Below are 27,936 nucleotides of genomic sequence, written 5' to 3' on the forward strand. Positions count from 1 at the left end.
GCACAGCCGGCGTGGGAGAGGAGGCGGAAGTGCCCGACGCATCCTCGTGATTGGGTGAGAGCAGGAGGCGGGGCAAAGCCGATGAGATTCTGAGAGGGGCGCGAGCCCCGTGCTTGTCCTGCCGAGATCCCCGCGCATCCTGCCAGGTAAGGTGGGAAGTGGTGGTGGGGCGAACGGGGAGCCTTTAGCCATTTAATCAGCCCTCGCCTCTTAATTAGTGAGGCCGGGGGGGGGGTCATTTGTGGAGCCGAGCGCAGCGTGGGGGGGGGGGGCTTCACACCCATCCAAGGGCGTTTTGGCAGCCTTCCTCCCCACCTCGTGCTTCCCCAGATGCGTTGAACTACAGTGCCCAGCTGACTGGGCGTCCGGGAGTTGTAGTCCCATTCTCTGGGACTGGGTGGTATCAAGCCAAACGTTTCCTCGGGGCAGGGTTGCCCATGTTTCCTGGGCAGCCCCAACCCTGAAATTCCAGCTGAAGAGGTCGAGGCATTTGCAATCACTTATTTCTTTCTTATTTTTAATCTGATCAGGTTGGGGGGGGGGAGCGGAGGAAGTTTAGGGGCAGCTGTTTGGGGGGGGGGGTCGTTTCGGAAAGAAAGGGGATAGCGCATGTTGGAGGGTTCAGTCTGAAAAGTTTGTGTCGGGTCCTTGGTTGTTTTCTTGCAGACGTTTCATGACCGGACAAGGTAGCATCTTCAGTGCTAGCATTGAAAAGTTTCTTTTCTGGTAATTCTGAATTTTGCAACTCTTGAGAAAAGGGCTTCCGTTTCTGGCCAAGGCTCATCCCCCTAAAAGCTTTACTACCCAAAAGTCGTTTTGCAAAAGCTGAGCCTGTCCTCCTCACCCCATCCTTGGCTTGAAACTTGCCTTGGGGAGAGGAAGAAGCCTAGTGAGCTGGTGGCCCGAAAACCAGAACCCTGCTTGCTTTAAAGCAGGGGTCTTCAAACTTGGCCCTTTTATGACTTGTGGACCTCAACTCCCAGAATTCCTCAGCCAGCCATGCTGGCTGAGGAATTCTGGGAGTTGAAGTCCACAGGTCATAAAAGGGACAAGTTTAAAGACCCTTGCTTTAAAGAGCAACAGATGGAAACTTCTGGGTGGGAGAGAAGACCAGGCAGATCAGTTAAAAATTTCAGACCAAAGATATGCTCTTACATGTTTTGAACTTTCAGAGGGAGATTTCAATATTCTGCCAGCTCCTAATCCTTATTTTTGGCTACTTGCTGCAGTTGAAAGATAGGGCACACCAAACTCTTCAGTTCATTGTCTCCTTAATGCTCATTGACCCCCAACTGTTTATTATAAGACAATAATTTAAATGAATAGTTCCATAAGGTAAATATTGACCAATTTGGAGAACCCGGGGTAGACATTGATCTACACAAAAATATACCTGTAGGGAAAATAGTTATGTACTGTCTAGCAACCTTCTGTAAAGTAATATGCGTTACAGCATTATTTAATATGAGTGCACAAATTACCTTTTGTGGTCATCTTGAACATTTGACTGGATTCCATATGAATTTAATTTTGGTTTGTGCTTTGCACATATCACAGCACACTAATGTTAGAAATTAATGTGTGAGACGCCTAAAAGCCTCTGCCCTAATGAATATATTAAGCTTTTCATTGCTGTTGTATGCGCTTTTGTTTGTGTTTAGGCTATATGGAAATGAACATTTAATTTAATTGAGTAAGACATCTTAATTTGTGTAGTATCAATACCATTTGTGCAGTAGTAGTATGAAATGTTATTAATTTGATACTAATATATTTGCAAATAGCATGGGTTAGCTACTATTGCAACACAATCCATTTCCGGGAAAAGCATATTCCATGTACAGCATTAAATTGGCAGTGCTAGTAGGCCGGGCACATACACTCTGAATATTTAGGTCAGTGTGGCACAAAGAAAATAAGACTCTAAAGCTTTTCAGCTCTGCTGTATTTTCCTGGTTTCATCCTGGACTAGAAGTCAGTTTCAACCTCCATTTGACTGTTTTAATCTTGCAAGTTTCAAGCAATAAGGTCCTCGGCTGCTTTGTATTTTACCTCCCAATATTGACAATATAAACAGAAGAAAAACTCCATTGCTAAGATGGAAAAAATAGCTATTCGGTTATGAAACAAAAAAAGAAATATGATTAATATGTATTTGGATTTCTAACTATACATCTTGTCTTGGATTAAAAGCTGAAATCTATGCTAGATGAAGTGAATGCCTTTGAAGATAGATAGATAGATAGATAGATAGATAGATAGATAGATAGATAGATAGATAACCTTTATTGTCATTTTTTACTGTAGGCACAATGGCACACATTAAAAATAAAATTTAGTTGCTTGCTCTCAAAGTGTACACATACATAAAACATATTTACACATATGTCAGAAGTAAGTCTTCATCCAAGCCGCGAATAAATAAGCAACATGGTGACTGCTTTGGGAAGAAGGTTACAGTTTATTGAAGAAGCAGAAAGATGGTCCTTGCAAGAAAGAGCAGAGGAGAGGAAAGAGGAGTTGAGCACATGGGCAGTAGGTTTTTATACCCTCTCTAGCCTTGTTTGGAATAGTTTCCTGTTCCTGTGGCCTGTGGCATGAACCTCGAGACTTTTTCTGAGTGTTTTTCTAGGCCTTGATATCTGTGGTTTAATCCTATTATCATCCTGCTTCCCAGGTGATGGGGCTAACGACTCCTAGAGTTTGGGGGGGGCATGCAGATTTTCTCTGTCTCTTCAACTCTCTGATGGTTTTACATCTGCATTTGTATGGGGCTAGCTCTTGCTTGCGGCAGAGGGATAGATTTGGGGCCAAGTTTGGTTTTAAAAAGTCCTTTTGAGGAAAAATATATTTTTCTGCCCTTTTAATATTTCCTTCTCTGGGCTAACTTCCCTCACATACTATATACAACATATAAATACCAACTTTTAATATATTTTACAATTATGAACTAATTTATGCATTTCCCCCTACCTTCTCCCTGAAGTATGGCAATTATTCACAACAAAATGCATGCACAAAATAGATTTTATTTAGTCTGAGGGAATTTTATGGAGAGATTACATAGCAATATATATAATTTGGATGTGTTTGCTCCGTAATTTCAAAACGTCAAAATTCAGGAATATATCTGCTCATTGAGAGCAGTATTATGTATTGTTGTGACTTTCTGTGTAATAAAGAAGGAATAAATGGAAACAAGAATAACCCAGCCACATATATGTAAAGGTGTTTTTGTCACCATTAAGAAATGTCTCACTTAACAACATAAATGTTGGGCTCAGTTGTGGCCGTAAGTTGAGGATTACTTGTTCGTTTCCCACAATCAGGGAAAACATACCAATGGAGTTCACCAATTTGGTGTCAGTTTCAACTGTCCCCTGACTTGTCATGTTTGCTGTGACTGTAGGCTGGAAGAAGCATCTTGGATACATTTGTGAGTCCTTCTAGAATTCTGTCTCCTTTTAGACAGGTTAACCAGCCATGTTTCTTCCCAGATCATCATGGAGTTAAAACTCTGTTTATAGCTAAAGAAGACATTTATTGGGTAGTATTTATTTATTTAATATCTGGCCTTTTATTATTTTTATAAATAACTCCAGGTGGTGGATATATCTAACATTCCGTCTTCTTCCTATTTTCCCAACAAGAACGACCCTGTGAGGTGGGCTGGACTAAGAGAGAATGACTGACCCCAAAGTCACCCAGCCAGTTTTTCATGCCGAAGGCAGAACTAGAACTCACTGTCTCCTGGTTTCTAGCTGGATACCTGATTGTTAACTTCAATATCATTTTTAGTTCCATCATGGCGGACTCTAATACCTCTCCACTCAAACACTTTGTGTTGGCTAAGAAGACAATTACTGCCATTTTTGAAGAACTACTGAATTTTGTTACCGAAGGAGCAAACTTTGTTGAAGGTTGGTTTTAAGCCGGGAGGGGGGGGGGGCAGGAAAGCATATTTTGGGGAAAGTAGGGGAGATAGAAAGCAGCTGCATGAACCTTACAAAAGCTTTAATGATTCAGAAAAGTGTTTCATTCATTCTCTGGAATATTTGGGTGGTGTCCCTTTGGAAGGCATTTCACAGCTCTTTAACAGTTCTTTCTTTTGCACAGCCACAATGAAAGAAAATTCACAAATCTTTTATTGTAAATAGTGCTACAAGATGAATATAAGATTCCTTACATTTTGATTAGGCAATAAATTTCTGGCAGGTTTTTTTTAATGATAAATCTATAAAAAAATAAGCAAAAATTGTATTAGTTAGTGCCTCATCACACTTTATAACCCTGAAAAAGGCCTCTCAATATGGCAACTTAATTGTACCTTCCTAATGTTTGTGCTTTAAGTTCATTTGATTGGCTAACTGCTCCGATATCACAGAAGTATTAAAAAGGTTTAGGTTATGAAACTGAACTGTCAGAGAGAAGCTTTGAAAACTGATTCATATTCTGTGACCCCTAAACAGCATTTGATAGCCATAGTGCTTCCTCAGAAAACATTGATTTTAGTGACACCGATCAAATATAAGGAGTTTCTTAAAAGTTGACAGACAATATATGCTGCTTATCAAATATACCAGGGATAATTAGAGGTGCCCCAAATAATTCAGAATTCAAAACATCTGGCTAACTGTGTGACGAACCATAATACTTTGTTATGAACTATTAGGCCAGGGGTAGGCAACCTTGGCTCTTTTATGACTTGTGGACTTCAACTCCCAGAATTCCTGAGCCAGTCATGCTGAGGGGACAGGGAGAGAGTTCCAAGCTGAGCCATGCTGACTCAGGAATTCTGGGAGTTGAAGTCCACGAGTCATAAAAGAGCAAGGTTGCCTACCCCTGGATTAGGCCGTATCAGAATATAAAATACCAAATGTAGAACATTAAGGCTATTTGTTAGAAAGCGGCATAAAAGACATAAGTGAAGGAAAAGGCAAATCATATTTCTGTGTCACCTTTACATTTTATCCAAATTCACATGTGCAGTTCTCAACTGAATTGTTTTGTTCCAACAAAAGGTCATATGTGATTTTTGGATTCTGACCACACATGAAATGTACGTGTTTTAATGTAAGGATCCTAATAGGCTGTTTGTCTAATGTGCACTCTTTAGATATTGATCCCTCTCTGTCTTATACAGGTGACAGTCGAATAGTAATTGTGCTGTGTCCTGTAGCTGGCTCAGGCAAAATGAGAAAAACAGCCAGAGCAAGTTTCCACTTTGCCTGTTCAGACCTGATTATGTTTATGGTCCAGGCCCATAGTCCTTTGAGGACTCATAGTATTGGCACAAGGCGGTTCTTTGCGAAAAAGTTTTCCCTTAAAATTGCATGGACTTATCACATTAAATGGAAAAAGTATTGCAGTTCTGCTTTAGCCTTCTGTAACTGTTGTTTTTCTCTCTGATGACAGAAACCCACAGAAACCCAGAGCTCGAATGCATAGCTACCATGGACGAATTTAAAAAAATACAGGGCTATAAAAACAAGCTGGCCGTAATTGGTGAAGTATTAGCACGACGGCATATGAAAGTCGCTTTTTTTGGCAGGTAAGACTTGCCACTTGTGGGAATAAATGGGTGAGGTTCTTCTCTTGGGAAATAGAATACATTTCAAATTATTTCAAACACATTACTTGAGAAGCCATTAAAACCATACTTCATGAGGAAATTAAGCTTACAATCAAGGGTTACCCCAGTGCTGTTTTGTAGCCAATTTTCATTTGCCGTTGATAATTGTACAGCATAATTTCTCAGTAGATTATATCAGTCTCAGGATTTTTTCCTCCAAAAAAGGACGGAGGTTTTAATTTCAGCTGCCATTTTGACTTTTCTGACTTGCCCGTTCCAACAGATCCTCTTGCCTCTGGTACAATGCGTTTGCCATAATTGAGCTTTTACAGTGACTATGCTATCATTAGAAATGAAAACAACTTTCTACTTCTTATATACAGTATAGGTAGTTCTCCACATCTACTTGGGGGATTTATTTATTTATTTATTTCTAAAATTTATATGCCGCCCAATCCCAAGGGACTCAGGGCGGCGTACAAAATTAAAACAATATGACAATAAAACAATAAAATAAATACATTCATACAGCGTGTCGGATCACAATCTAGTTTAAAGTTCCAATGTTTGGGTACCTCCCCACAATCACATGACCACACTTCTGAGGCCCAACATTAGGCCACTTTTATGACCGTTTGCAGCACCCTGTATGTCACATGACCATGTTTTACGACAGTTTCACCAAAAATCTGCATTTAGTTCCGGCCCATAATGAATCATTGATTTGCTTACCGACCACCACAAAAAAGGTCATAAAATCTCCAATAAACTTTACAACCATCACAACATACAGCCATAATGGCCAGGCTCCATTTTGGTCACAATTGAAGGATTGCCTGTATGTTAAGCTAGGTATCTGGGCAATGTCTGCTTTTACATGAGCAATGTTGCAAAGATTTCAGTGGCCTTTCTTTGCTACTTTTCTCTCCCATCATTACCCAAGCCAAAATAAATTTAACAAAATAGTAGAAATGGGTGGGGGTAGGTATAATGGGAAGAAATTATAACCTTGAGAACAGAAAGAAGACCTGCAACCAAGACGAGTCAGATGAAAGAAATCTGAGTCTGGGGCAGAAATATAATTTGAGAAAGCATTTCAGGCAGGACCTTCCCTAATTCTTATGCAGATGAATAGAGGAGGGAAGAAGGGCATTCAGGCTTGCAAGATTCTTTTTAACTGTAACCTTATTATAAAGTTAGTATTAGCATTGGAAACGTTGATTTCCTATAGCAGGGGTCTTCAAACTTGGCTGTTTTATGACTTGTGGACTTCAACTCCCAGAATTCCTGGCTGAGGAATTCTGGGAGTTGAAGTCCACAAGTCATAAAAGGGCTAAGTTTGAAGACCCTTGTCCTATAGTCTGGTCTATTTTGAAGGACTGACAGCTGTCCTCTGGGTATATAATTCAAGATACTGACACATAAGAGAAAGGTAGCAAATGTATGCAGTTTGCTTCAGAATTAAGACTTTCTAGTCCAGTGGTTCTCAACCTGTGGGTCGGGACCCCATTTAGGGTTGAATGACCATTTCACGGGGGTCGCCAAACAACGCAGTCCGCCATTTTTTTCCCCTTTTCCTTAGCTGTGCTACTCCCTTTTATTCTATTGGCTTTTGAAAGCCAATAGAATAGACTCTCTTGAATAGAGTCTAATTCTATTGGCTTTCAAAAGCCAATAGGAATTGTCCAGGCTGTCTCTGCCCTGCTGAGCCCGCCAAAAGTCCCATTCTGCAAACGGTGCTGCACCAGTTGAGTAGTCCTCAACTTACGACCGGTTGAGTAGTCCTCGACTTACGACCGGTTGGGGGTCGCGGCATTAAAAAGGTTGAGAACCACTGTTCTAATCTGATATCTGGAATTATTGCCCAGACAATTTATAGTGTTGGCTACAATGTAAGATTTTTAAGGCTTTCCGTTCTTTTCTTGCTCCGCTGCAGAACCAGTAGCGGGAAGAGTTCAGTGATCAACGCAATGCTGTGGGATAAAGTGCTGCCTAGTGGCATTGGCCACACCACCAACTGCTTTCTCAGCGTAGAAGGAACCGATGGCGACAAAGCTTACCTGATGACTGAAGGCTCGGATGAAAAGAAGAGTGTTAAGGTAAGTCATCCAGGTCGTAGTTATCCCAAAGGGGCTTTTTCACGGGGCAACTGGACTTCCTTGTTTTTCTTTTGAAGACATTTCGCTTCTCATTCGAGAAGCTTTTTCGGCTCTTCCCAGCGGGCTTCAAAACAAGCAAAGTAAATGGGGGAAGACAGATTTGCTTCACAGCCGCAACAAAAAAAGTTTGCAAAATTGGGCGTGACCCGTTTAATGACCACATCACTTAGGAATGGAAGATCCAGTCCCGATTGTGGTCGTAAGGCAAGGAGCAATCGAACACTCAGGATGGAATGTTTTCCAATACAACATTGGGCACGTACATTTTAATGTGTTATGTAAACGGTGCTAAAATTAAGCCATCTGGGGAACAAGGCTTGATGTGTGTTGAAAAACATGTGTGCTGTTATTCAAGATGGATGCAAGCATTAGTATGTTACTTATTTAGTATGGCTTAATTTTACTCTCTTTATGTGTGATTTTAGAATTAGAGAAAGTTCCATAGACAGAAGATAAAAGAATTGATAAGGACAATTTTTTGGGGGGGGGCAAACTGTGGCTCATGGTTCTTTTTAACAAGTAAGTCACCACTAACTCAGATTAGACATTGCAGTAAACCAAAACTAAGCAAAGCATATCAGGGATTAGTCTGTTGAGTAAGCTTAACCAGTCCCTATTAGAGGTTAGAATTCCACATTGCAGAGAATATGCATTAAAATCATACTCTACCTGTTTCTATCAGGCCAAGGTAATTCCAGAGCTCCACATGAACTGCCCATGTAGCATGTAGATTATTGTACTGCTTCAGTGAGTACATGTGCTTGGTTTTTCACCAACCCTTGTGCTATAAGCCACATCTCTTGTGAGAGGGAATTCAGAATGTCTTTGCTCATCTCTGCAGCCTCGCTCCTAATTTGACTTTCCCCAAATATTGGCTGATTTTCCATGAGCGAAGCAATATTTCTTCCCATGTACTTCCTCCTATGCGATGTTAAAATCCAGGCCCCAGTTGTATTTGGAAGACCAGAGGGGAGGGGGGGCCCTTCCTGTCCTTGCTCTTTTGAAAGAAGCAGTGATATTAATGTAAAGATCCCTTTGGCTTTTATTTTATTTGCATCAGCTTGGGAGTGGGGAATTCTAGTAACCCAAAAAATTAGATCCTAGAAATGTCAGTGGAGACTCTCAGCCATCCAGCTCATAATTGTCCCAAAGATACTTTTTCAGGAGGTAATTGGGCTTTCTTGGTTGGTTTTTTTTTTTTTTTTTGAAGACGTTTCGCTTCTCATCCAAGAAGCTTCTTCAACTCTGACTGGATGGTGGGGAATGGAAGGACTTATATTCCTTGCAGACAGGTTTGCATTCTTTCTACTCAAGGACTCTCTAAAACAGTGGTTCTCAACCTTTTTAATGCCGCGAACCCCCCCCCAACCGGTCGTAAGTTGAGGACTACTCAACTGGTGCAGCACCGTTTGCAGAAGGGGACTTTTGGTGGGCTCAGCAGGGCAGAGACAGCCTGGACAATTCCTATTCGCTTTTGAAAGCCAATAGAATTAGACTCTATTCAAGAGAGTCTATTCTATTGGCTTTCAAAAGCCAATAGAATAAAAGGGAGTAGCACAGCTAAGGAAAAGGGGGGAAAAATGGCAGACTGTGTTGTTTGGTGACCTCCGTGAAATAGTCTTTCGACCCCAACTGGGGTCGTGACCCACAGGTTGAGAACCACTGCTCTAAAAGAATGCAAATGACCAGATGTCTGCAAGGAGTATAAATCCTTCCATTCCCCACCATCCAGTCAGAGCTGAAGAAGCTTCTTGGATGAGGAGCGAAACGTCTTCAAAGAGAAAAACAAGAAAGTCCATTTGCCTCCTGAAGAAGCACCTTTGGGATAGATCCTAGAAACTTGGTTTGTTGCTGCTTCAGATAATATTCAAGTGTGTTCAAGTTCTCGTGCCACTGACTTTATCCTAACATGTTCTTTCTTTCTTTGCAGACAGTTAATCAGCTTGCCCATGCACTGCATATGGATAAAGACTTAGAAGCTGGTTGCTTAGTTCATGTCTTTTGGCCTAAAACCAAATGTGCTCTCTTGAGAGACGACTTGGTCTTAGTAGACAGGTATGACTCTTTTGGATTCAGTCTAAAGGTGCCACAAGATACTCTTGTCTTTCTTTTAAACACACACTCTCCATCTTGGCTGTTTTTTTTTCCTTCTGAAATGCCAGATGAATCACAACAGGTGACCTCTTGAAAGAAACTGGGGGAGGGGGAGAAAGAGAAAGAATCTGTTGAAAAGGAACAAGTCCACACAAACACACACACACACACAAAGTAGACCTTAAATTCTAACAAGATCAATTGTTGTGATATGGAGTATACAGGTAGTCCTCGACTTATCACCATTCATTTAGCAACGGTTCGAACTTAGAACAGCATTGAAAAAGTGATGTACAATCAATCCCTACACTTAGGATTGTTGTAGCATCTCTATGGTCATGTGATCAGGCACTTGGCAACTGGCATGTATTTATGATACTTGCATTGTCCTGAGGTCACGTGATCACTAGAGGGGACCTGCTGCCAAATGGCAACTTTTAATGTATCAGAAATGTATGATTTCAAAAATAATGATTTCCACTCTATTTAATTTCAAATAATAGAAGAAATTAATTTCAGTTTTGGTTTTAGTCTGATATGCCACTCATGGGCCAAATAAGGCCTTATTCAGCCTCAACTAATTTGCGAGTTCTTTAATTCCTGATGTATTTTTAAGAGGGATAGAATCTTAAAAAGGAACCAAAACTATGAATTTGTAGTTGTAAAGAGCATGTCAGAGACTGTGTAGGAGTTCAGCTTCAGATGGTGAAAATAGCACACATCCGAAAAGACTGAGCGGTTAAGCCAACTCTAGACTGCAGCTTAATATCCTGGCTTGTTTAGAAACTTTTCATCATAGGATCTAAAGAAAGGAACTTGTAATGAATGGAAATCTTCTTGACTTGTTTGTTGAGACTCTAGAAAGAGTACAGAGGGGAGCAACAAAGATGAGTAGGGAACTGGAGGCTAAAACATAAAGAACGGTTGCTGGAATTGGGTATGTCTAGTTTAACGAAGAGAAGGACAAGGGGTGACATGATAGCAGTATTCCAATATCTCAGGGGCTGCCACAAAGAAGAGGGGTCAACCTATTCTCCAAAGCACCTAAAGACAGGACAAGAAGCAATGGATGGAAACTTAATTAAGGAGAGAAGCAACTTGGAACTAAGGAGAAATTTCCTGACAGTGAGAACAATTAATCAGTGGAACGGCTTGCCTTCAAAAGTTGTGGGTGCTCCATCACTGGAGGCTTTTAAGGGGATACCAGACAGCCTATTTGAGCAGGGGGTTGGACTAGAAGTTCTTCAAAGCCCCTTCCAAGTCTGATGATGTTCTGTGTTCTAAGTATGGCCAAAAACACATTCAGAATTTATCTTACTAAGCTATGATTGTGTTATGTGTTTCCATATTTGTCTACATTTTCAACTCCCTCCCCTCATTTCATAGTCCAGGTACTGATGTCACCACAGAGCTTGACACCTGGATTGACAAATTCTGCCTGGATGCCGATGTTTTTGTTTTAGTTGCTAATTCAGAGTCAACCCTCATGAATACAGTAAGTCTTCATCTTTTTTAAGTAAGCCCTTCATTTGTTTTATTCATGTTTCCTCTTCTCAAAGTAAGAGGTATCCTGTTTTAATAGTCATAAGAACCCTCTAAGTTTGAGGCAGCTAATCCAACAGTATGTTGTAGGTATGAAATATCTCTATCGAGGATCTTTATCTGCTTTTATTAAATGTGTTGTTCCACTTCATTCTTCTAAGCTAGCATAGTGAATATTCCTATCAGCTGATTCATATTGGGGAAATCTTGAATTAAAAATATTATTATCTTTCATTTTCTCACGGCAATATTTTCCCCTAATTTTTTGATGTTACGGGTAGCCCTTGACTTTTGATCACAACTGGGAGCAGAATTTTCATCATGAGCTATTGTCATTGTAAGCAAGTCGGACCCAAATTTATGGCAGTTTTTACAATGGTCATTAAGAGAATCACCATGGTTATTAAGAGAATTACCATGGTCATTGAGCAAATCCAACTCGCCCAATGGGCTTTTTCTTGCCAGAAATCAGCAAAAAAGATCACAGATCATGATCATGTGACTGCAGAATGCTGCAACCAGTTGTAAATGCAAGCTAGTTGCCGTGCCCGAATTGCAATCGCGTAACTGGGGGGGTGATGTGACAGTCATAATTGTAAGTACTAGTCATAAGTCATTTTTTCCAAGGCCGTTGTAATATTGAACTTTCATTAAACAAACAGTCATAAGTCAAGAACTACCTGTTTGTGGCTTGCTATTTTGAGTGGGAGACTGTTCTAACTTCTTTGGTTTCTTAATGCTGTTGCTCCTTGTTAAAGCTTTTTCTGTCTTTGCCACATTGATGACTAAATAATTCTTCTTTTGAATTGTGTGGGATAATCTCAACATTAGCACAAAACAGGTTTACTGATTTTGCTGAGCAATAAATGTTCACTTTGGAATTAATTCCACTGTATTCATTTTGAAGCTCAATCTTGAGGTGTGCACTGGACTGCAGATTTTTTGTGCAAAAAGACATTTCTTCCCTTCTGAAAAGAAAACCTAGAGTGTCAAATTTGAAGAGAAAAATTATAGATAGGGTATAAATTATAGGATATAATTATAGAGTATAACTATAAATTACAGGGTAGATAGGAGCTTTTCAGAGACTCCTGTTTTTGCTCTCTGTTTTATCTTTTGTAGTTGTTCCTTTTCATTTCTGATTATTTCTAATTTTAAGCTTCTTTGGAAGATTTTACACAGTGGAAAAATAACACAGGAATTCTTTAATCCTTAACTGGAAAAAGTATCATCTTTACAAAGTAAAACATCATATAACCTGGAAATGTATTCCGACAGAACGTAAATCAAAGGTCAGCGTGACCATTTTCGATTAGATGCCTGCTGCTGAATGATCAATTTGAATGAAGTTAGGAGATTGTGTTAAGTATCTTCTTTGCACTTGGATCCCAGACAGAATTATGACTCTTTGAATCTGCGAGTCAATTAAAACCCAGAAATCTTTATTTCTGAAGTGAAGTTCGAAAGCTCCCTGGTGGCTTGTCTAAGGCTTGTCTAATCTGAAAGACAGGAAGTAAAATAAAGTAAAAAGGGGAGATCAAATGCTATTTCAAGCATCAGTTCTTAAAATGATTGTGAATAGTTCTTCTGTGGGCCTCTGAGAAGCAGTTCTGCAGAAGAAGGAAAGTAATGAAGCTGTATTCTTTGCCAAGTTGATGAATAACTAGCTGTTCCCCAAAGGTCTTTCAATAGATCTGTGTCTATCTATACTGACTCTACCATAAATTAAGGGATTACAGAGTCGTAAAAAGGGAGTTTATATATAGATCCATATTTATATCTCTCTATTTTAGGAGAAACAGTTTTTCCACAAAGTGAACGAAAAACTTTCTAAACCAAACATTTTCATCCTGAACAACCGCTGGGATGCTTCTGCATCAGAACCTGAATACATGGAAGATGTGAGTTACAGATTTGTAATTTTCTTGGAAAAGGCAGTTTAAGGGGTGCTTAGATTGGTACTTAAGACTTCAAATTTATTTAGGGTGACAGTCATAAATTCAGAGATTATCTTTCCAAAGTAAGCCACTCAACAGGTGGTATAGAGAAATTAGAAGTTGCTTTTTGTGTTTTGTAAATGGATGGGAGACTGATTGATGATCCTATGCACTATCATTGTCATTTTGCAGGTCCGCAAACAGCACATGGAGCGTTGCCTAACTTTCTTGGTGGATGAGCTCAGGGTTGTGGACCGTTCTGAAGCCCAAAATCGAATTTTCTTTGTTTCAGCCAAGGAAGTTCTCAGTGCAAGGAAACACAAAGCTCAGGGCATGCCTGAGGGAGGTGTGTGTTGTACGCTAGATCCACTTTCTGGTGGTCATAGTCCTTAACCTCTTCTGAAGGTTGGCTGTTTTTCCCCCCAGAAGCATCCATGTTTAAAAAGAGTCCTGCATCTTCAAGAAATGCCTGTTCATCAACTCTGTTTTGTGCTCTTGTAGGTGGTGCAATCGCCGAGGGATTTCAGACACGGTTCCAGGAATTCCAGCACTTTGAAAAAATATTTGAGGTAATCTTCCAGAGTATCGTAAGTCAGATTGAATGGACCTATGTATATGATATCATCCATAGATCTGTTCATTCCAGGATTATCTCCAGAAACAAATTTATCATGAGCTTAGTGTGTTTGCTTAGAGAGTCAGAAGAGAGCTACATTGAAATAATTATGACTCTTACATTCAGCTATCCTTCTGCTAAGGATGTTGCATTAGTGCAACGTATAGTTCCATTCTCTTCCTGTGACTACCTTGTACATCAGAAAGCCAAGAGAACCCAACTGTTTTTCTATTATGGAGTAATGAAGATACTTCTAGCTTAGGCCTATAAAGGGTCTATGCTATCCAGGTCTGAAGTTTTTTTTTCCCTGGGGAAACACTTTTTTTTTTTTCAGATTCAATCCTAAAAAAACATGACATAATTGATTTCTTTCTCTCCCCCTAAATGTTTTCCTCTGAGTATGGTAACAACGGATGTACTTCCTGTATCCGATACTTGGCAGCCAAGTATTTGTATTATAATCATTCTTAAAATGCTTCTGGGGTCTGCAGGACTAGCAGCCAATGGTAAGGGATGCTCTTCATTATAGTGTGGGAAAATTTGGAGGATCACCATTTCCTTCCTTGTTCTAGAAGGCAGCAAAGGTTGATATGTGATATCACAGAAAAAGCATTGCAAGTCTTACAAAATAAGGACTAGCCTGATCCTTGTTGGCTTCCGTGAGACCCTTAATGCCATTTTATTTTAGTAAAGCTGGCTAAAAAAGGAGAAGCTGGATGTATTGTTGACTATCATTGATCTTGCCACCATGTCATATTGACTGTCATTGATCTTGCCACCATGTCGTATTATTGCTTTGTCTTTTTTGTGGCAGTCCAGCCAGCATCACCATTGATTGAGGTAGTTTGCAAATACCGTTTAAGATGTAAAAGAGGAGGAGGAGACGTACCACAATCATGATTCAGTTCCTGTCAAGCTTCGGGGATTAAATTCTTGACTAAGAAGGAACTTGAGTGTCCTCTCGAAAGAACTGTAGTGTTATGAATGCTTTGCTAATGCCTTTTCTAGGAACACAACCCAGAGTCTTCTCTTTGCGTGAAAATCAATTCTCTATGGAGAAATATGGAGCGGGTGGAGTGGAGGAAAATTTGAAAAAAAGGGCTGAAAGACAGTAGACATCTACAGGAGGAAAAACTAACCAACTCAATAGCCAAGCAGCCTGCAGAGCTGTAACGGCGCAGTGGTTAGAATGCAGTACTGCAGGCTAACTGCATTCCACTGCCAGGAGTTCGATCCTGACCAGCTCAAAGTTGACTCAGCCTTCCATCCTTCTGAGGACTGGTAAAATGAGGACCCGGATTGTTTGGGGCAATATGCTGACTCTGTAAACTGCTTAGAGGGTACTATATAAAGCACTATGAAATGGTATATAACCCTAAGTGCTATTGCTATTGTGATACAGTAGATGTGATCATTTATCATCTCTAAGTCCTGAAGGACCCATGATCAACATCACAGAAGGAAGTACTTAGAAGTGTTCCATCTTTTTGTTTGTTTTGCTTTAGGATTGGCGGTCAGCTTAGAAAGCCAAAACTCCTGTATTAAGGCAGGCCTCCCAAAGCCCAGGGAATGGGGCCTACTAGCCAGCCATTCAACTGCCCTCTTTTAGCTGGGCCAGGCTAGAGACAAACTCTTGAACTGTTGATTGGAAGGGGGTCCAAGCATCTCTCTGTCCTGATCTTGTCAATGAGGGGGATTGTTTGAACTGATTGTCTGCCTTTTATTATTTTCTCTCTCTTTTTCATCCCTGAGGTATGGCTAATGCTTCCTATAGCTTCCTACTATTTACTTGTTGTACAGTCTGCCTTCTACCTGTTAGCTGACCTGGAATTGGACTTCTCTGCGAATCTTGTCTAGCTCTAACAATGTGCTCTTGTTAACGTGAATCACTTGCTTTTTCATTGCTGATTTCTAGACCTACTTCGTCGAGCGTAATGGCTCTTGTCTATTATTTCCATTTTATATTTCCTTTGTTTCTTACTCTTCTTTTGCCAGTAACCCTTATTAATTTAAGGTTGAGAGTGTGAGCTGCAATTTTAAGTTCTGTTAGGATACATTCAGGAGTCTAGGAGAATACAGTGAAGAAGAAAACCAGCTCTTTCTTTTGGTAAACAAGTGAATAAAATATTCAAGGTTTTACTGAACAGCTAGTAACTCTTCAGATGTAAGCCTGTACCTTCTTAATTGAATAGACCCTATTCCAGGGGTCTTCAAACTTGCCCCTTTTATGACTTGTGGACTTCAACTCCCAGAATTCCTCAGCCAGCGTGCCTGGCTGAGGAATTCTGGGAGTTGAAGTCCACAAGTCATAAAAGGGCCAAGTTTGAAGACCCCTGCCCTGTTCCTTCAACAAAGGATTTTCAAGTATTTAAAGAGTCATCATATTCCTCATGCTGCTATAACAACCTGAAGGTGACATTTAGCCTAAGCTGACCAGAGAATAAACTAGAACAGCGTTTTTCTCAATCTTGGACACTTAATGAAGGGTGGACTTCAACTCTCACAATTCCTCAGCCAGCATGGTTAACTGAGGAATTCTGGGAGTGAAGCCCACCCACCTTCAAATATTCAAGGTTGAGAAACACTGAACTAGAAGATCTCCATCCCAATGATGACCCAGTTGTGTCTACACAGACTTTTTGGCTACCTTGTCTTTATATGAATAACATAAACATCTTTATTTATTACACTTAACATGAAAACTTCACTTGTAGAATTTCTAGATGGCTTTCTTCCATGAGCATAATCAGATTATAGCACCAGCTAACCCTAACCCTAACCCCTTAACCCTAACCCCAGATCAATGTGTCTTCAGCCTGTGGCATGTGGGAGATACTCCAGCTACTATGTATGGATGCAGGAAGTATTAATCCATTTATCTTTCCCCTTTCCGTGGTTTTTGGGTAAGAAGCATCATGCAGTGGTAGGGTAGGCTGGTCCTCAGTATGGACTAGGAGTGATGGAGACTCCGGAGAGCCAATCCTAAGGTAGATGGTTTTGCATCAGATAAGACTAATAGTTAACCCAGCTACAATCCATATCATTCAGAAACCAAAGCTGACAAGTACTCGTAGCTGCAGACTTTCAAAAACGCATTCACAAGGAAATCCAGATGCATTTATCTAGTCACAGTCGTCGTAATTGCAGAATATACACTGTCCACAGTGTATGTAAAAACAAGTCAAAATGGCAGCCGCTGTGGTGCAGTTGAAGCTCCTCCCACTTTTCATGTGCCTGCGGACATTTCTCATATATGCATTCTCATTTTCCCACTAGCTTCTCGGGAGTGCATCTGAACTGTAATATAAATCACCTGCAGCAGGCAGTTCTGTGAGATTCCAAAATACTTGTGTTAAGTGGATTTTTTTTTTTTTTGTTAATTGTTGCCTTTATCGTTCTGTTACTTCCTACACATTACTGTTAGCTAAACGGTAGAAGAGAGCGGAATTTCACTGCTCTGGAGTTGGGGTTTTACTTGCTGCTTGCCTTCTTTTTTTTGTTCTTTATGTTTTGTTTTTCTCCCCCACCCTCTTTGCTTTATTTTATACCTATGTGTATCTATAACAGCATCAGAGCGTTCTCTGAAAGCTCAAAATTCCCAAGTGTTTTGATGATGGAATTGCAGTAATGTGTTGTGACTTGGGCCCCTCGCAGGAGTGTATCTCGCAGTCAGCTGTGAAAACCAAGTTTGAGCAGCACACTATCAGAGCTAAACAGATCCTTGAGACTGTGAAAAACATTATGGACAGCGTAAATGTGGCAGCAGCCCATCAAAGGTAGGCCTTTCCTGTTGTGTTTGCCCTGTTGCCCAAAACTGGACAAAGCCACCAGGTTGCAATGACCTTTCTCCCGTTAGTAGGGGGTGAGTAGAGCTGATGAGGAAAGCAGGTTTTGAGACCCTTGCCTCTGATACTGGATTTGCCTGTTGCTGAGTTCCTGTAGTCACATGGAAACACAAAACAGTCTCCAAGTCACGTTCATTGTTGTTAACGCTATTTCTGTACCACCCTTACTTCATTGGGGAGCTCAGGTTGTTTGCAGGTGAATGATAATTTGAAAACCTTTAAAATGGGTTGCCGGTTTGGTGTAGTGATTAAGATACCAGATTGGAAACTGGGAAACTGTGAGTCCTGCCTTGGGCAGGAAGCCAGCTGGGTGACCTTGGGCCAGTCACTCTCTCTCAGTCCTAGGAAATAGGTAATGGCAAACCACTTCTGAAAAACATTGCTAAAAAAGCTACAGGAAATAGTCCAGACAGTTGCCAAGAGTCAAAAACTGACATAGGCACTAAATATATAAATATTATAGGGTAGAATCATAGAATCATTGAGTTGGAAGCTGAGCCTGGATGTCAACTAGTCCAACCCTCAATCTTTAACAATAAACACATTTTAAAGGCGGGGGGAAGCATTTTTTTTTTCTTTTTACAACCCTGTAATCCATTAATTCAGCATAGAGTCGGGATGACTGAGTGGCATCGGGGCAACTGAGTAGAGCTGAGCATTTACTGGTCAGATGCCCTTCCTGATACCTACATGGAGTTCCCGGCAGATGTTTTTTCTCTGTGCCCTGAGAGAGACACATCTGCCAGCTAACTAGGATTGAACTCTCAACCTTCTGAGTGGGAGGCGAGTGTCTTCACCACTAGGCCACCATCCCACTCACAGTCCTAGAAAGCAATCAAAGTACAAAAAATAAAGTAAGATTCTTTTTAGAAAAAGGCAGGCTAGCTCTGGAAATATCTGAGTGAAGGAGTCTTGGCTACCGAATCCAGCCACATGTCCGTTACAAAAGGAATATGTGTTTGCTCTGTCTGTATCCCTGGCCCTCCATCCACACTCCACCTCCAGGCCCTGCCTCCCAAGCTAATTAATGGCTGGTTTCTTTTCCCTCCCAGATAGGGACTGAACTGCAACTTTGGGTCACACAATAATCAAAAGATATACGTGTCCCTTTAACACAGGGGTGTCAAACTCAATTTCATTGAGGGCCGTATCAGCATTGCGGTTGCCCTCGGGGTGTGTGTGGCCAGGGTGGGCGTGGACAGAGTTGGTGTGGCGTATTGGGTAGGCATGGCCAGCTCTACGTCGTTCGCGTCAAGGGTGCCTGTGGGGGCCTGGGCAGGAGTGGGACAGATCTGAGGGTCTCTGGCAGAAGGGGGTGGGACCAGGGCAAGCGCCAAGGCATGGTCCACTGAAGGAGCCTCACTGCCTGCTGAAACCCCTCCGCCAGAACCCCTCAAGCCGCATATGTGAAGTAGGCGAGGGCCATTTGCTGGCCACTTCCAGGCAATGGTGCATTTCTTCATTCCTCACAAAGGGTGACACCTCCCCAGCATGCACCCAGGGGGCGGGGCCAACACAGCAGGGGCTGGTTCCTCACTGTTTCCAGACGGCCTTGTGGAGCTAAGACTGAATGAATTTCAGCATAGATGGCCACCACAAAATTGTACATTGGTGGCCTATGCCAGGGCTAAGGCAGCGGGGGCCATTCTCTCACTGTTTCCAGGATGGCTTTGCGGGCCACATGAAACCACTTCACGGGCTGCATCTGCCCCCGGGCCTTGTATTTGACATGTCTGCTTTAACATAAACCTTAAGCAGATTGTTTAAAGGAGCAGAAGTAAGACCAGAGGAGAAACACAGTCTTAAAACTTGGTTTGAGCTGCAAATTTGAGTTGGTCTCCTTGCCCTTCGTTTTGCCTGGAATCTAGCTAGCAGGGTTGGTAGCCCTATTATTAGGCTGAGCTTATGTCCGCTAGAGGCTGATGGCTGCTTTCCTCCTGCCTTAGAGTGCATTCAATGGAAGAACGAGAAGACCACAGAGACAGGCTGGACTTCGTACGAAACCAGCTCAACCTTTTAACAGACGAGGTTAAGAAGAAAATTAAAGATGTAACAGAAGAAGTTGCCAACAAGGTAAATAGCCAAGAGAACTGTCCTGGATCCCTACCTCCATTCATGGCACTCAGTTTTCCACACGCCTCCAGAGCAGTAATCGTGGGTGTGTGAATCCATAACTTAATAGATTCGTCAGGGCATTACTAAACCTTTAGCTATGTCGGTACCTGCTGGACCGCTCCAAAATGAACATAGGTTAAGACAGTGTTTCTCAACCTTGACCATTTTAAGGCATGTGGACTTCAACTCCCAGAATTCCACAGCCAGCATTGCTGGCTGTGGAATTCTGGGAGTTGAAGTCCACATGCCTTAAAATGGTCAAGGTTGAGAAACACTGGGTTAAGGCGTGGAGTTCTCTTGAGTGATTTGAGTTAGGCTACTATCCTGCAACCAAGTCTTTCCTCCACCCCTTTTATTTTGGAAGCCATTACTGGTCTACCCTGCAGGGCTCTAAAAGAGGGTGTCAGGTGGTAGGGAAAAGATGTCACTCACCTTTCCTCGTGTTTTCTAGGTGTCTTCTGCCATGACTGATGAAACTCGTCGGCTTTCTGTTTTGGTAGATGAGTTTAGCTCCGATTTCCATCCGTCTCCACAAGTTTTGAAACTTTACAAAAGCGTAGGTTCTGCCATTGGCTTTCTGCTCCTTGGCTAATGTTGATTTCTATGGATTGTTTTGTGTGTGTGTGTGTGTGTGTGTGTGTGTGTGTGTGTGTGTGTGTGTTTTATACTCACATATCAGCTACTTGAGCATCATATGCACTAATTCTTGTGATGTTAATATGTTAATACCGGTCAAAGTTACATAAACTCGCCTTGTGTTGTTTTAGTACTGGGGTCCTCAACCGTGGCAACTTTAAGACTTGTGGACTTCAACTCCCAGAATTCCTCAGCCAGGCATGCTGGCTGAGGAATTCTGGGAGTTGAAGTCCACAAGTCCTAAAAGGGCCAAGTTTGAAGACCCCTGGAATAGGATCTATTTGATTAAGAAGGTACAGGCATCTGAAGAGTTACTGGCTGTTCAGTAAAACCTTGAATATTTTATTCACTTGTTTACGAAAAGGAAGAGCTGGTTTTCTTCTTCATTGCATTCTATGGCTCACATATCAGCTACTTGAGCATCCTATGCACTAATTCTTGTGATGTTAGTATGTTAATATCGGTCAAAGTTACATAAACTCGCCTTGTGTTGTTTTAGTACTGGGGTCCTCATGGCAACTTTAAGACTTGTGGACTTCAACTCCCAGAATTCCTCAGCCAGGCATGCTGGCTGAGGAATTCTGGGAGTTGAAGTCCACAAGTCCTAAAAGGGCCAAGTTTGAAGACCCCTGGAATAGGATCTATTTGATTAAGAAGGTACAGGCTTGCATCTGAAGAGTTACTGGCTGTTCAGTAAAACCTTGAATATTTTATTCACTTGTTTACGAAAAGGAAGAGCTGGTTTTCTTCTTCATTGCATTCTATGGATTGTTGTGTGTGTGTGTGTGTGTGTGTGTGTGTGTGTGTGTGTTTTACTCACATATCAGCTACTTGAGCATCCTATGCACTAATTCTTGTGATGTTAGTATGTTAATATCGGTCAAAGTTACATAAACTCGCCTTGTGTTGTTTTAGTACTGGGGTCCTCAACCGTGGCAACTTTAAGACTTGTGGACTTCAACTCCCAGAATTCTGGGAGTTGAAGTCCACAAGTCTTAAAGTTGCCACGGTTGAGGACTCCTGCTTTAGTAAAAGGAAGGGAAAAAAAATCTAGATTCATGGTAAAGCTCATGATCTTCTTTTCACCAGGAACTCAGCAAGCACTTAGAGGAAGGATTGGGAAGGAATCTGGCAGACCGGTGCTCCAGTGAAGTCAACAACTCCATGCATCAATCCCAGCAAGAAATTATTGGTAAAGGAGAACAAATAAATGCTGCCCTTTTTTTTTTTCCCCTCAGGCTGCCTATTTGGGTTGCTGTATATCAGTGTTTCTCAACCTTGACAATTTTAAGGCATGTGGAATTCTGGGAGTTGAAGTCCATATGCCTTAAAATGGTCAAGGTTGAGAAACACTGCTGTATATTGAATTCAAGAGCCAACCCTTGCCTTTAGTTTTGGGCCTTCTTAAGTAGGTCTTTGGGCCCAGGCGTCTGGGGAGACATGCATGCTCGTCTCTCTATTTCTGGAAATGGGTTTAATGTGCTTTTCCCCCCCCTTGTACTCCATGCTTTATTTTTATTTTTTATTTTTTTTAGAAAATCTGCAGTCCCTGTTGCCTTCAGAGGTTCAGAACAAGCTCCATTTGCTGATTCCGTGCCGGCAGTTTGACTTGAGCTACGATTTGAATTGCAACACCCTTTGCTCAGATTTTCAAGAGGACATCACCTTTCGCTTTTCCCTGGGCTGGGCGGCTCTTGTTAGTCGCTTCCTAGGAACTCAACACGCTCACCGGGTTCTGCTGAGCATGGCCGAACCCGCTCTTGCAGTGAGTGCCTCGGAGGGTTTTGTTCCATGTATGCAAAGGGCAGAGTAGATTTGAGTATTGCCAATGGTCGTTCCGTAGACCAGTCACAGCTCGTGATGGTGAACCGCTCCCAGAAACAGGGACAGGGAATCTTTTGTTGTTCCTAAGCGCCACTGGTTTTGCTTGACTGTTCAGATGGATGCCTCTGATGAAACAGCAGGATATCATTTTGCACAGAGAACGAGCCTCTTCCCCAAAGTTGATGCACTGTATGTCTTCAGAGGCACCCACAGTAGCTAGCATTTGATTGGCTCATGAATGCACGAACGGACAGCCCTTATTACAAACCCAGCTGTCTCCCATTTCCCTAATGCACAGTTAAATCTCCTAAAGCTTGGGAGAAATGCTTGGTCCTTTAAAGCAGAGCTCCCCAACCTTTCCAGCTTGGCGGCCCAAAAGGAAAAGGAGAAGCAGGGAAACATGCACGCACGCGGCCCTGCATGTGCATGCGCAAACGGGTGTGTGCAAGGTGGCACTAGCACACGCACATACAACCCCCACACATGCGCAAGCGGGCCACTGGCACCTGCACGCATGCGCAAATGAGCCGCTGGCGTCCGGGTGATGCTGGCAGCGATACTAGCCCCCCCCCATGCAATACGCAAATGGGATGCTAGCACCCATGCGGTGGCACTAGCGTGATTGGGGGTGCGCACACACGTGCGTGCTCGCACCAGCCATTCACGCGGCCCCCTGGCCAAGAGGCCACAGCCCATAGGTTGGGGATCCATGCTTTAAAGCCTTGCGGAAGGCTAAAAGTGTCGAGGCCTGATGAATGTCAGGGGGCAGAGGGTTTCACTGGGCAGGGGCTGCCACGGAAAAGACACGCCTCTTAGCTCCCATCAGACGATAATATTTAAGGGAAGGAACTTAGAAACGTGCCCACCCTATCTGACTTGATAAGGCGGGTAGATGTCCTTAGAGCAGGGCTTCTCAACCTTGGCAACTTTAAGACTTGTGGACTTCAATTCCAAGAATTCCTCAGAGGTGTTACATGGGAAAACCTAGGGGCCCCTTTAACCCGGGGTCTTCAAACTGGGCCCTTATGACTTGTGGACTTTGACTCCCAGAATTCCTCAGCCAGTGTGTCTGGCTAAGGAATTCTGGGAGTTGAAGTCCACAAGTCATAAAAGGGCCAAGTTTGAAGTCCCCTGCCTTTACTGTGCGCGCTGCTACATTCTGAACCAGGCAAAGTTTCTGAGTGGCCTTCAAGGGCAGTCCCATCGTGTAGAGCGCAATGCAGTAGTCCAGAGAGGAGGTGACCAAGGCATGAGCATCCGTGAGCAACTGGAGTTTGCGTTCTTCTTCCCTAGATTCCCAGGTCTCTTGCCTCTACTCCTTGCACTAGTGCTCCCAGTCTAACCCCGGAGAGTGCCTCGCAGGAGGAGCTCATGGTCTCCTTGATCACCAATCTGGCATCGTTGACATCTCGGACTTCCATGACGGTTCTCATCCTCGGTGGTCTGGTGAGTACCACGACTGTCTCTGCCTTAATGGGGAAAAGTGTGCACTGTCTTCTGCCAGCCCTTTCCGCTTGAAACGCTTCTCTTAAGCCAGCTCTACTGATCAGGGTTAAGATCTGTTGATCTTCCCCGGGTCTGAGCCTACCCCATCTTTTCCTAAGCAAATTTCACAAAGCTTTTATTAGATGGATAGCAAGGTGAACTCTTAGCTATAGAGCAGGGGCGTCAAACTGCCGGCCTTCGGGCCGGATGCGTCATCCAAAAGCCGCACCACCCCATTGCCGGCAATGGCAAAACCGTCCCGATACGTCACGTGACATCACGAGTTCGACATGTCTGCCATAGAGGGACAAAACTGTTTTGTTATATAGCAAAGTCACATTATACGGGTACAGGAGTCATTATCCCATCAGATAACTTTTTTTCTCTAGCCATGCAGTTAAGAGCAGAGCCATTGCTCTCAATAGCTGTGATTTGGGCTTGCGAATTCACCCTCCTGGACACCGGTAGATCCTTTTTTAACAGAAAATAGGAAGCTCTCAAGTTAAGTATAGACAGGCTCCCTAAAGTGAGCAGTCCTCACATGTATCTAAAGAGAATTTCCCTGTTTGAAAGATGCACATGAAAAAGTGGAAAGTCTCTTTTGCAGTTACAAAAATTGAAACAGTGGGCCATTATTAGCTCTTATCTACTTGCCGTGAGGTGCAGTTCCTCTACCTCAGTGTTTCTCAACCTTGACAATTTTAAGGCATGTGGACTTCAACTCCCAGAATTGCTGGCTGTGGAATTCTGGGAGTTGAAGTCCACATGCCTTAAAATTGTCAAGGTTGAGAAACCCTGCTCTACCTCGAAGCTACCACTCACTCACTGTCTTAACTCTTTTTTTATATAAAAGTGCCATAGTGAATGTTTTTTTCTTCTGTTCATGGTTCCTCTGCAAAATGCTGCCCTTGTTTCCGTCTCAAATTGTTAATAACTCGAGATTGTTTTTAAAATTCTATGACAGATATACAGTAATCTTATAAGTAACTATCCTTTTAAAAAAAGTAGCAACCCTTCAGATTAAAAAAAACAGAAATATTACCTTAATAAGCCAACATCTATTGAGTAGTCAGTCAGCTTTGTATTTTAAAAAAAAACATAACTCAGACTGAAAAATTAGGGTCTCATATCCAACCCAAGGAAAGATTGTCTAGCACAGGGGTAGGCAACCTTGGCTCTTTTAAGACTCGTGGACTTCAACTCCCAGAATTCCTGAGCCAGCCATGCTGAGGGGAAAGGGAGAGGTTTCCAAGCTGAGCCATGCTAGCTCAGGAACTCTGGGAGTTGAAGTCCACAAGTCATAAAAGAGCCAAGATTGCCTACCCCTGGGACTCTAGCAAATATCAGTAGCAATAGCACTTAGACTTATATACCACTCTATAGTGCTTTATAGTGCGCTGAGCAATTTACAAAGTTAGCATTATTTGCATATTGCTGTCAACAATCTGCGTCCTCATTTTACCGATCACATACGGTTAAAATGTTGAGTCAACCTTGAGCCTCGTTAGGGTTGAACTTTTGGCAGTGGGCGAAGTTTGCCTGCCATACTGCATCCTAACCACTGTCACATTTTTTCAATTGAAATATTCTTTGATAAAGTGGCTCTCTTCCAGATTTGGAGAACTGTGGGCTGGAAGGTCATCTCTCTTTCGCTGAGTATGTACGGGGTGTTGTATTTCTATGAGAGGTTTACTTGGACCGCGAAGGCCAAAGAGCGTGCTTTCAAGCAACAGTTTGTCAACTATGCGACAGAAAAGCTGCAACAGATCATCAACCTTACCAGCGCCAACTGTAGCCATCAGGTGCAACAGTATGTCTGACCTGTTTTATAATTGGACCTCCCCTCCCTCCAGTGGCTGTGGTGTATTATCCCCGGACTGCTGATGAATTGGGCTCTGCCTTTTTGTCCCCTAGGGAGATGGCCACCACGTTTGCTCGCCTCTGCCAGCAGGTGGACATCACAGAGACCAATCTGGAGAAGGAGATCGGACGATTGTCTCAAAAAATTACTCAGCTAGAAAAAATCCAGAACACCTCAAAGCATCTACGGTGAGGAGCGTCGGTGCCTTGGATGAAAGATCAGGAGTATTTGAAGAGCAAAGAGCACATTCACTTTCAGTTTCTATTAAATTTATATATAAAGTTGTGAGAATTTTTATTAGTAGTAGTGTATGGCAGACATGTCAAACACAAGGCCCGGGGGCTGGATGCGGCCCACGAAGTGGTTTCATGTGGCCCGCGAAGCCATCCTGGAAACAGTGAGGGAACGGCCCCCACTGCCTTGGCCCTGGCCCAGGCCAGCCGGGAGCCAATGTACAATTTTGTGGTGACCATCTATGCTGAAACATACTCAGTCTTAGCTCCACAAGGGCATCTAGAAACAGCGAGGAACCAACCCCTGCCACGTCGGCTCCGCCCCCTGGGTGCATGCTGGGGAGGTGTCACTCTTTGTGAGGACTGAAGAAATGGACCATGCCTTGGCGCTTGCCCTGGTCCCACCCCCTTCTGCCAGAGACCCTCAGATCTGTCCCACTCCTGCCCAGGCCCCCACAGGCACCCTTGACACGAACGATGTAGAGCTGGCCATGCCCACCCAGTAGGCCACACCCATTCCATCCATACCCACCCAGTAGCCGCACCCATCCTGGCCACACCCACCTGGCCCCCTGAGGGCAACCGCAATGCTGATGCGGCCCTCAATGAAATTGAGTTTGACACCCCTGGTGTATGGCGTTGTTACAGGATCCAGGAGACTACAGTGCTATTGCAGAGTAGTATGGTTTGCCAAGGTACCAGCCATGTTACAGGACATACTTGCACGCTTCCCATGGTGCGTCACAGGAAGACGAACTGGCTTCGCATTGGAGAGCAAGATGAGCGGCTTTTCCTGCAGCATCACCCTTCCCGGAGCTGTTTCGCAAACGGGTGCCGCAACCAGGGAGGTTCAGAGCTATTAGGAATCTGATTGCCTACACAAAGTACGAGCTTAGCTCCCCACTGAAATGGTACCTATTTTATCTGCTCGCATAGAACATATTTTCAAACTCTTAAATGGACAGAAGCTGAGGCAAGTGAGGGGAGCTCACCCTGCCACACAGAGCTAGGGCTCAAACCTCCGGCGCTGAGACCATCTCCAGCATCATTAAGCCCTTGAGCCCCGGTACCTCTTAGTTGTGAGAATGAATGGGTATCTAGATCTAATTTAGATTCATTTAGCGATCCTTTTTATTTTAATTACTTTTTTTATTTCAAACACTACCAGTTTTCCTCAAACTGACTTAGATATCGTTAATGTCTGAGGTCCCCCGAGGACTAATTATTTCCCTCCTTTTGTTTTGTAGGAAGAAAGCTGTTTGTCTTGAAGATGAATTTGACGGTTTTTCGAAAGATTTTCTCCAGAAAAAGAAGAGTGGGATTTAAAAGATTAACACTGTTTCCCTTGCAGGAATTTAGTCACATGAATTTTTCCTGCTGCTTTTGACTGTCCGATTTCTCCGTTGCCACCCAGCTGTTCTGATACTTAGGCTACGAATTGTGCCCAAGAACTCAGGAAAGAAGCAGTATTTACTATTGAATCATTTTGCAACTTTTCATAAGATGAACTTATTTGTATTTACTATAGCATATGGACTTTATTTGGAAATGTAAAAAGAAAAATATATAAAATAAACAAGAGACCCGTAGTATTTTGTATAAATGTTTATAGCCAGAGTCAGCTCCTCTTTCTGGCATCCAGGAGAAATTTTTCCTCACTCCAGTTTTATATCATACTGCTGTTACTCCATGGGAGATTTTTTTTCAAAGACTCTTGTATAAACCAATGTAATGTAGAGTGCTGCCAATTTTTGAAAGAGATTTGTAGTGTTTGGATGCAGAGACAATCAAATCTCCTGATGCCATTCTGGGATTTTCATTTGGCTGAAAGATGAATTAAATCTTCAAAGTGGCATATTTAAAGCTGTATATTTTTACTAAGGGAGTTCCTGACTCAAATCTGATTTATCAGAAAAACTGGATGTACTTTCACTATTTTTCAGAGTAGCCTTTCTAGGATAACTATGTTAGGCAGGCATCATTTTCTCAAAAAAAAAAAAAAAAATCTAAAAAACCA

General features: G+C 42.5%; 1 protein-coding gene across 3 annotated transcripts; it reads left to right on the forward strand.

The window, feature by feature from the left end:
• MFN1 (mitofusin 1) lies at nt 1-27,936 on the forward strand. Of its 3 annotated transcripts, none has more exons than XM_039355441.1 (18): nt 1-146; nt 3,799-3,920; nt 5,416-5,551; nt 7,509-7,671; nt 9,662-9,786; nt 11,212-11,320; nt 13,161-13,268; nt 13,497-13,650; nt 13,806-13,873; nt 17,575-17,696; nt 19,712-19,838; nt 20,332-20,436; nt 21,606-21,708; nt 22,052-22,281; nt 23,634-23,786; nt 25,439-25,635; nt 25,740-25,874; nt 27,167-27,936. In XM_039355441.1, exons 2-18 carry the CDS (start codon nt 3,806-3,808, stop codon nt 27,243-27,245), a joined length of 2,229 nt encoding a protein of 742 aa, XP_039211375.1. In that variant the 5' UTR covers nt 1-146; nt 3,799-3,805; the 3' UTR covers nt 27,246-27,936. The 3 variants fall into 3 exon arrangements, with proteins under 3 accessions (XP_039211375.1, XP_039211374.1, XP_039211373.1); XM_039355440.1 differs by having other exon boundaries at nt 12-146; nt 3,651-3,920; nt 25,439-25,627; XM_039355439.1 differs by having other exon boundaries at nt 15-146; nt 3,651-3,920.

Source organism: Crotalus tigris, unplaced genomic scaffold (genome assembly GCF_016545835.1).
Source record: "Crotalus tigris isolate CLP2741 ecotype Arizona unplaced genomic scaffold, ASM1654583v1 scf7180000018690.2240587, whole genome shotgun sequence".
Classification (NCBI taxonomy): domain Eukaryota; kingdom Metazoa; phylum Chordata; class Lepidosauria; order Squamata; family Viperidae; genus Crotalus; species Crotalus tigris.